At 41.3% G+C, this 9,997-nt stretch overlaps 1 protein-coding gene and 2 long non-coding RNA genes across 3 annotated transcripts; 1 reads left to right on the plus strand and 2 right to left on the minus strand.

Moving 5' to 3' along the window:
• Positions 1 to 423: 423 nt before the first annotated feature.
• Positions 424 to 835, minus strand: LOC149149346 (uncharacterized). Its single transcript, XR_016263653.1, has 3 exons — positions 756 to 835; positions 577 to 652; positions 424 to 476 (listed from the first exon to the last, which is right to left on the minus strand). It is a non-coding gene; the product is annotated as an uncharacterized LOC149149346 (long non-coding RNA).
• A 2,212-nt stretch (positions 836 to 3,047) lies between these two features.
• On the plus strand, positions 3,048 to 7,824 carry LOC149149347 (uncharacterized). Its single transcript, XM_089442456.1, has 6 exons — positions 3,048 to 3,477; positions 4,642 to 4,965; positions 5,122 to 5,369; positions 5,994 to 6,214; positions 7,466 to 7,654; positions 7,767 to 7,824. The coding sequence occupies exons 1-6, from the start codon at positions 3,048 to 3,050 to the stop codon at positions 7,822 to 7,824; spliced, it is 1,470 nt and encodes a 489-aa protein (XP_089298582.1).
• A 243-nt stretch (positions 7,825 to 8,067) lies between these two features.
• On the minus strand, positions 8,068 to 8,663 carry LOC149149348 (uncharacterized). Its single transcript, XR_016262616.1, has 3 exons — positions 8,575 to 8,663; positions 8,397 to 8,472; positions 8,068 to 8,296 (listed from the first exon to the last, which is right to left on the minus strand). It is a non-coding gene; the product is annotated as an uncharacterized LOC149149348 (long non-coding RNA).
• Between the last annotated feature and the right edge of the window lie 1,334 nt (positions 8,664 to 9,997).

The raw sequence follows: 9,997 nt of genomic DNA on the forward strand, positions 1-9,997 counted from the left end.
ATGAAGTAACCCTAATACATGACCATTGCCGTAACTATGTGTAATACCAAACGAAAACAGAAGTAGTAGCTGCAAACTCTGTATATTAACTTTGCATATATAAATCAGAACGAAGGTTGAATGTCCATTAACCGGTGGCGGCACTTACATATACAGATAAGGAAGAGAAGGAAACATTATGAAACGCAGATGGTATACCATTGACCATATAGAAATCCAGGCCGAGCCAAAACAACAACAATCCGCATATGACAAATATTGCAGTGATTTAATTAACTATGCAAACTTTACATAATTGCCGAAAGCTCAAAGGACTTTTCTAGACTAGGTAATGCTAAACAAAACAGAGTCCTTAGCCAAGTTCAATAGAGAATAGATAACTAAGGCACCGAGGCCATAACCTAGGCGCAGCTGGACAGGTCGCCAAGTAAGGCCGCCAAGCATAAATCGCATAAGGGTTTGGACCGGTATTTAACCTGAGACAACAGGTAGAGGACAGGCCGTCTCAGCTGTAAAACAAACCCTCAAAATGCAATCAAATTTAGTCAACAGAAAACATAACAAATTCCGACTTACCTGGAAGTGACATAGCAGCTAAAACCTCCGGCGTTCGGTGAGGGTGAGCTATGGCCAGCACCAGAACCCTTCAAAACTGTCAAGCCAACCCTGGAAATGGTTAGAGCATATACAGCAGAAGCGAGAAATAATAAGTTATAAACCAGCTGTGAGAGTAATGAAGAGGTGCGCGGCCAAACCTGAGTGAGGCAGAGGAGCGATGAACCAGAAGAGTGCAAAGAACCCGAGAACTTGCAGACCAAACCATCGAAGGAGCTCGGCTACTGAGAAATGAGCAAATGAACCAAAAGCGAATCCAACAAGACTTTTATATGCAGGGTCAAACCCTAAGTGAGGCTGGACCGTCCGATGAAGGTAAGTAATCACCATCGTTGGATTAGGCGGGAGGCCAAGCGTGAACCCCGGGCAGGTCAACTCTCTCAGATCACATGGCCAGCACGTGAAGAGGGACCATATGGCTACGGAGGTTGGTGAGCTGGCGTACTCGCTCTGCCATTTGGCAGTAGACATTTAAATGGATAACAACAATCAACACACATATGTCATGTCATATAACTTATCGAAGGACAATACATTAAGGGTTAAGTAGATATGTAGTGTTATACATATATAACCGATGGTTATAATAACCAAAATCTTAAGACAATCATATTATGCGTTAGACTATATGTGTTTAGGGTTAGTAGGTGAGTAACGTAGGTTAGGAGTTGGTAATAGTGAGTTACCAACTGTAAAGGTATATAAAAAAAAATTTATTTACTGTATTCTTTTGGATTATAGAAAAAGATCGTGACAATTGTGGTATCAAAGCCAGGTTCCAAAACTGTGGCCTCTGGAACAGCAATAGAAACAGAAAGAGAAATTATCTTACACATATATATAGTACAATGCAATTAATTACCTTTCTTGTGTACAACCAGGAGAATATCGAGACACTCACCCGCTGACAGTTATATAGTAAGATGGAGGAAATGCCGGGAGCTGGCGGCATCCCACCAGAAAATGCAGGACTGTGGGTTCAGCTTGGCGCTGAGACACGCAGTACCAATCAGGCGATACTGCAAACAGTTCAGGAACTGAAGGGTGAGATGGCACGCTTGCGAGAGGACAATGCGCGATTAACCATGGAACAAGAAAGAATACTGAAAAGCCTGTCAGATAAACAAAATCCACCCATACCCAGCCCTAGTGCAGAACAGCAAAGGGGCACTGAGGAGCGGAATTATGCTCTTGAGCTTTCAGAAGAGCCAGAAGACCATTCTGACAATGTGCAAGAGCAGTAGACTTCCAAGAGACAGAAAACAGAATTACAGGGAGAATTTCGAAAAATCAAACCCCCACTTTTCGATGGAGAGCAGGAGGAAGCAGCAGAAGCCTGGCTGATTAATATTAATAAATATTTTCAACTGTATGAATATGATCAAAATCTGAAGGCACGGTTGGCTATTTTCCAGTTGCAGGGCAAAGCCACCTTGTGGTGGGAAGAGATTAAAATTGTGAAGGGAGTAAGTGAGCAAAGCATAACCTGGGAAAAGTTTCAGAAATATTTTAAGGAGAGGTATTTAACTGAGCGTTTTTATGATGAGAAGGCGCGAGAATTTCACGATTTACGACTAGGACAGCAATCCATGGACGAATTCATAAATCGTTTTACTTCTCTACTGCGTTATGTGCCCTACATAAAAGAGGAGAAGGCCAAGGTGCAGAGGTTTGTGAGTAGTTTGCCAGCTTATATAAGGGAACGAATTGAGTTTGACAACCCCCGAACTATGGATGAGGCAATTCGGAAGGCTAGAATTTGCTACCAGCAGAACAAACAAAAGGGAGAAATTCCAAATAGGAAATGGAATGAAAGAAAAGGTAGCAGAAATGCTGGAAACAACAAAGGCAGCCGCGGAAATGGTGGTAAAGGAGCTGGGAAAGGGCAGTTTAACAGAAGCACAAACAAGAGTACTTTCCGGCCTAAGCCAAATGAGAGCAGGATTAGTGAACTCCCTACTAAATCGGAGGTTGAAGGAACCAGACCTCCAGTTCAATGCTGGGTGTGTGAAGGACCACACTATGCTAGGAACTGTCCACAGCGTAAAAGAACTGATCAAATATCTCAAGTCCATGAAGCTTCAACTGTTGGGGATGTGGCGCGCAGCGTACCAAGGATCAATGCGGCATTAGAAGACCGACAGGCAGAATACCAACCTTCCATGGTGGAATTCGAAGGTAAGATTTCAAACCTTGCTGTAGCTGTACTTATTGATCCAGGAGCTACTTTAAGTTATGTTAGTCCAAAAGTAGTGGAACACTGTAAGTTACCATCAGAAAAGTTCAAAAACCCATGGCTAGTCCAGTTAGCTACGGGAGCCAAAAGGCGGGTTCTAGCGAAAGTTAATAACTGCTCTTTCAGTATAGCTGGACAGCCTGTAACAGCAGACCTGAATGTACTTCCATTGGGCTCCTATGACATTCTTATTGGCATGGATTGGCTGGAAAAGCACTGGTCATTGGTGAACTGCAAAACCAAGACCATATACTACAAAGATGATTTGGGACAGCAGCAGGAATTACAGGGAATTAAACATCCTGTTCAGATCCGGCCTATCACTGCAACTCAGTTAGCCAAATGTATAAGGAAGAAATGCCAGATTTACGCCATACAGGTTGGTTATGCGAATCAGAAAGATAAGATGTCTGCATTAAACGACATACCAGTGGTGCAGGAATTTACAGATGTCTTTCCTGAAGAGATACCGGGTCTGCCCCCAAGAAGAGACATAGACTTCACTATAGAGTTAATACCAGGGGCAGCACCAGTATCGAGGGCACCATACCGGATGAGTATACCAGAGTTAACGGAATTGAAGATGCAGCTCCAGGAACTGCTGGATAAACAGTATATTCGACCCAGTGTGTCACCCTGGGGAGCTCCAGTATTGTTCGTGAAGAAGAAGGATGGGACCCTTCGCATGTGCATAGATTACCGGCAGCTGAATAAGCTCACGGTCAAAAACAAGTACCCTCTACCCAGAATAGATGAACTCTTTGATCAAGTGAAAGGGGCAAAAGTGTTCTCCAAAATTGATCTGCGATCTGGTTATCATCAGATCAGGATCAAGGATGAGGACATTGCCAAAACTGCTTTCCGAACACGCTATGGGCACTACGAATTTGTAGTGCTACCTTTTGGTTTAACCAATGCACCTGCTACTTTTATGTGCATGATGAATAGCGTGTTTCACAGGTTTTTGGACAAGTTTGTACTGATATTCATTGATGACATATTGATATATTCTCGTTCCCAGCAGGAACATGAGGAGCACCTTAGATTGGTGTTGCAAACTCTTCGGGAGCATCAGCTATATGCTAAGTTTAGCAAATGCGATTTCTTTAAAGAGGAAATTCAGTATTTGGGTCATGTGATTACAAAAGAGGGAATTGCAGTTGACCCCGAGAAGATAAAATCTATTATGGAATGGCCTATACCCAAGGATGTTGCGGATATCAGATCCTTTATGGGGTTAGCTGGCTATTACAGGAGATTTGTGGAAGGCTTTTCAAGAATAGCCTATCCTATTACCTCATTGCAAAAGAAAGGAAGGGCATTCAAGTGGACAGCAGAGTGTCAGCAGAGTTTTGACCGCTTGAAACACCTACTCACTACCGCACCCATCTTGAGAATCGCGGATCCTAATAAGGATTACGTGGTGTGCACCGATGCAAGCAAAGAGGGCGTGGGAGGAGTATTAATGCAGGAAGGGAAGGTAATAGCATATGAATCAAGGAAATTAAAAGAACATGAGCAGAGATACTCTGCTTACGATTTAGAGTTAACTGCTGTAATTCATGCACTTAAGATGTGGCGACACTACCTTCTCGGAAAGAAATTTCTGCTGTTAACCGATCATCATAGTTTGACACATTATTTCAGTCAACCCACCTTGAATGCGAGACAAGGCCGTTGGGCAGATTTTCTAAGTGGGTTTGACTTTGAAATAAAACATTTAAAGGGCAAAGAAAATCGGGTGGCGGATGCCTTAAGTCGAAAAGTTCATTGCTTATGTGAACTTTCAGCCAGCCGATGGCGGAGTTCGCTGGTTGAACAAATAAAAACAGCAGCAAATGACGACTCAGAATATCAGCATTTGAAACAGCAGGTACAGCAATCTGATAATGGAAAGTTACAGCAAGGGTACACATTAGATAATACTGGATTGCTGTATTTCAATAGGAAAATGTATGTACCTGACTCCGGTGACCTTAAGAAACTGATTCTAGATGAATTCCACATCAGCCATTACGCCGGTCATCCAGGGTACCAAAAGATGGTTACGGCACTCAAGAAAGAGTATTACTGGCCAGGGATGAAGAGGCAAGTGGTGGAATATTTGGCAAAGTGTTTGGAATGCCAGCAAATTAAGGCTGAACATCAACACCCAGCGGGACTGTTACAGCCTTTGCCTATTCCGGAATGGAAATGGGAAACCATTTCCATGGATTTTATAACCGGATTACCGCGGACAAAGAAGGGTAATGATTCTATTATGGTCGTAGTTGATAAACTAAGTAAAGCAGCACACTTTATACCCGTGCAGTCTACTTACAAGGCGGTACAAATTGCACATCTCTTTATGCAGAATGTGTTCCGCTTGCATGGAATGCCAAAGGTAATCATATCGGACCGTCATGTGAAGTTCACTTCCACCTTCTGGAAAACATTGTTTGCCGAGTTGGGCACCCAGCTGAATTTTAGCACAGCTTACCACCCACAAACCGATGGTCAAACTGAGCGAGTCAATCAGGTATTGGAAGACATGTTGAGGGCAAATGTGATGCTAAAGCCTAGTCAATGGGAAGAGTATTTGCATCTGGTTGAATTTGCCTATAATAATGGGTATCATACCTCCACCCAGTTAAGTCCCTTTGAGGTCTTGTATGGGCGAAAGTGCCGCACACCCTCAAGTTGGAGTGGGCTAGAGGATAAACTGAGTTTGGGTCCGGAAATGTTAAAAGACATGGAAGATATGGTGAAGAGAGTGCGAGCAAATTTAAAGGCTGCACAAGACAGACAGAAAAGTTTCGCAGACAGGAAAAGAAGATTTGCAGAATACAAAGTGGGTGACCATGTGTTTGTAAGGATTCAAACCAGAAGGAGCACACTGCAGTGGAGCGGGTGCGCCAAACTGGCTCCCCGATACTTTGGACCGTTTCAGATTCTAGCTAGAGTGGGGCCGGTGGCCTACCAACTTGCTTTACCCAGTCACATTAAGATTCACAATGTGTTTCATGTTTCTGTCCTAAAGAAATATGTGTATGACCCTAGACATGTTATTCAATGGCAAGATGTACGGGTAAGAATTGATCCAATTGGTTTGATTATACAGCTATACTTAATAGAAAATTGATTAAGTGCTGGTTGTTTGCAGGTCGAACCGGAAGGCGGGGTCCTAGTCGAACCACAAGGCATTCTCGACCGGAGAGAAGTGCGGCTGCGGAAACGGGCTATTACCCAAATTAAGGTGCTGTGGCAGCATTATGGCCCTGAGGAGGCTACGTGGGAGGACGAGGAACTTTTCAGAAAAGCCTACCCAAATTTATTTAATGAGAATGGACATCGGGACGATGTCCAATCCCAGGGGGGGAAGATGTAATAACCTCGGTAACTTGTAATTTCTGGTAATTGCTGTGGTAAAAACAATATGGGTGACAACTTGTTTTATTAAAAGACATTATTATTTTGTTGAAAGAAAATATAATGAACTATTTTGCACATGTGTTGAATGAAATGCTGGCAGCCTCCAAAAGGAGGCTTTTCTATTAAAAGAAATTAATCAGTTATGGAACTGAAAGGAAAGACAACTGCCTCTCACCCAAGGAAGAGGTCTTGGGGAGGAAAACCTCTGGGCTGTTTGGGAACAGGCAGAGGAGAGATTCCAAAAAGAGAGTTGCAGAGTGAAAGAAGGGGGTTAAGTCTGGTTGTGATCAGATGACCCAGCACCGTGGTGCATAAGTCTTGTTGAGGGCTGCAGGCCTGCAAGACGGCTCGGGGGGAGAATCCAGTGCAGTGGATCTCAAGGTTGGGAGGTTAAGAGCAAAAACTCTATAGGTGACTTTTGAAAGTAAGAATCACAGTGACAGAATACCAGGTACGCTTCCTTTAAATTAGTTAAGGAAAGCTCAGGTATTGAAAGTACTCAGTTGTATCTTTTCTTTTAAAAGTTGTTGTGATAATTAGAATAAGATTACGGTTATTAGAAGAAATGGAAGGGAAATGTGACGGTGTCACCTGGGTGGCACACATTCACCAAGCTTACACGGTTAATCTGTGTATAGTTAGTAATAGCTAGGAATTGCCAAAAGATAGTAAGCTACAGTACCTAGTAGTAGTAGGAGGACTGAATGCTGAGATAACCGAGTCCATGATGGTACTCAGTTTTACAGTATAAAGACCTGAGTAGATAAGAGAAGCCGAGTTGGCTATTTAACCATAGTTTGACTCTGTAAACTGATAAAGAATTTATTATAAAGATCAAACTGAATATATAACCTCATTCTGTATGCATTCACTTAACAGAAATAAGAAGAGTAAATTGAAGGACGAGATTATGAGAAAAGAGTCGATGCATGTTTAAACCAGCCTTAACAAGGCTGTGCGAATATGGAACAATACATGGAATAATAAACTTAAAACTTACACTATCTTTCCGAGTACGTCTGTATAGTAAACATTGACAGGCAATAGTGACGGAAAGCGAAGTGTTCTTTAACATAAATAATGATGTACAGCAAACCCTAGCTTCAGGGGTGGAAACGACATCAACCATAGGCTACAAAACGAGCAATGAAATACAATACAGAATAAGAATAAACCTGAATCAGATGATAAGTATTGTTATAGGCGAGTGACCGCCGTAAATCTGCTGGCTGCATGTGGGCAAGCCTGTGCGCAGGAGGATAGACAATACATTCACGAGACGAATGCAAGACTACCCTCGTCGCTGCACAAATGTTATACAAGAACGAGAACTGTGCTGTGGAAATCATTCGATGAGGAAACTTATCGGTTCCATAACCTTGAAACCCTAAGGTAAAAGAATGCCATAACTGTAATGCGAATGAATAATAGAAACGGCAGCATAATATACTGAACATCAATTTAAACTTAGAAACTCTTGGCATTAGAAATGTTACATCCACAGATACTACCCAGAATTAGAGGTAGCGACGGAGAACGCTCCAAATATCAAAGGTAAATGAAGTAACCCTAATACATGACCATTGCCGTAACTATGTGTAATACCAAACGAAAACAGAAGTAGTAGCTGCAAACTCTGTATATTAACTTTGCATATATAAATCAGAACGAAGGTTGAATGTCCATTAACCGGTGGCGGCACTTACATATACAGATAAGGAAGAGAAGGAAACATTATGAAACGCAGATGGTATACCATTGACCATATAGAAATCTAGGCCGAGCCAAAACAACAACAATCCGCATATGACAAATATTGCAGTGATTTAATTAACTATGCAAACTTTACATAATTGCCGAAAGCTCAAAGGACTTTTCTAGACCAGGTAATGCTAAACAAAACAGAGTCCTTAGCCAAGTTCAATAGAGAATAGATAACTAAGGCACCGAGGCCATAACCTAGGCGCAGCTGGACAGGCCGCCAAGTAAGGCCGCCAAGCATAAATCGCATAAGGGTTTGGACCGGTATTTAACCTGAGACAACAGGTAGAGGACAGGCCGTCTCAGCTGTAAAACAAACCCTCAAAATGCAATCAAATTCAGTCAACAGAAAACATAACAAATTCCGACTTACCTGGAAGTGACATAGCAGCTAAAACCTCCGGCATTCGGTGAGGGTGAGCTATGGCCAGCACCAGAACCCTTCAAAACTGTCAAGCCAACCCTGAAATGGTTAGAGTATATACAGCAGAAGCGAGAAATAATAAGTTATAAACCAGCTGTGAGAGTGATGAAGAGGAGCGCGGCCAAACCTGAGTGAGGCAGAGGAGCGATGAACCAAAAGAGTGCAAAGAACCCGAGAACTTGCAGACCAAACCATCGAAGGAGCTCGATCACTGAGAAATGAGCAAATGAACCAAAGGCGTATCCAACTAGACTTTTATGTGCAGGGTCAAACCCTAAGTGAGGCTGAACCGTCCGATGAAGGTAAGTAATCACCATCGTTGGATTAGGCGGGAGGCCAAGCGTGAACCCCGGGGCAGGTCAACTCTCTCAGATCACATGGCCAGCACGTGAAGAGGGACCATATGGCTACGGAGGTTGGTGAGCTGGCGTACTCGCTCTGCCATTTGGCAGCAGACATTTAAACGGATAACAACAATCAACACACATATGTCATGTCATATAACTTATCGAAGGACAATACATTAAGGGTTAAGTAGATATGTAGTGTTATACATATATAACCGATGGTTATAATAACCAAAATCTTAAGACAATCATATTATGCGTTAGACTATATGTGTTTAGGGTTAGTAGGTGAGTAACGTAGGTTAGGAGTTGGTAATAGTGAGTTACCAACTGTAAAGGTATATAAAAAAAAAAAAAATTTACTGTATTCTTTTGGATTATAGAAAAAGATCGTGACAAACTATAAATCAATAAAAAATTATAAACTCCAAAAGATTGAAGGACTATAATTAGACAATGCCGTTATTTTAGTTTATTGTTGAAAAAATGGTTTTATCTGAAGTTACAGGAAAAGGTTAGAGAATGAAAAAGGTCAAATCAAGGAGAGGAAGGAAAGATGGATGTAGCTGATTTTTTAAAATTGAGTTATTACTTTTTATTATATAAAATATCAATCAATTTTACTCGAAGTAAAAACATCAAATTGTCAGTATTTTTCTAATTTTAACATCAAACTGTCAGTATTTTTCTAATTTTTTTTTTTATTGCTTACAGGGATCCAAAGGCACCGTATCCTGAACAGGTACAAAATATCCTTTAACATTTTATATTTTGGGAAAAGGTTACTAGGTGTTTGGCTGAGGGTTAAAAAAATTTGGGTCTTTTTAATGATATGTTATACTATGTTTCAAAAACCAGAAATAAGAGATGTAGAGATGAAATGATAATTAATATTAATTACAATATCTCTGCAGTCCAATGACTGCATTGGAGTAGTTAATTTTCTTTTAGGAAAGGTTTAAAGTTTTGCGTAATATTTTTTGGTTAATCTATGCAAATTTACAATTTTAAAATGTTTTTTAATCTGTGAAGTTTTTGTTGACCCAGGAGTGTTTTTATTGAATTTGTTAAACAACCTAATGCATTTTTAACATTTTTTTCATCTAATTAATATGCAGATAAGGGACCTGCCCAGTGCTCCCCCCGTAGTGGTGCCTATAACAGGAGCTGGGTAAGCCTGTGTGTTTTGGTTTTTTGGATTTA

This window comes from Pinus tabuliformis, chromosome 9, assembly GCF_031772625.1.
Source record: "Pinus tabuliformis cultivar Carrire ecotype Pingquan chromosome 9, CPIR1, whole genome shotgun sequence".
NCBI lineage: Eukaryota > Viridiplantae > Streptophyta > Pinopsida > Pinales > Pinaceae > Pinus > Pinus tabuliformis.

Coding starts and splice junctions, on each gene's coding strand:
- LOC149149347 (XM_089442456.1), top strand. CDS start 3,048: ATGGATTGGCTGGAAAAGCACTGGTCATTGGTGAACTGCAAAACCAAG. Junction 3,478..4,641: donor TAAACAGTATATTCGACCCA/GTGTGTCACCCT, acceptor GTGAACTTTCAG/CCAGCCGATGGCGGAGTTCG. Junction 5,370..5,993: donor AAACTGAGCGAGTCAATCAG/GTATTGGAAGAC, acceptor GGTTGTTTGCAG/GTCGAACCGGAAGGCGGGGT.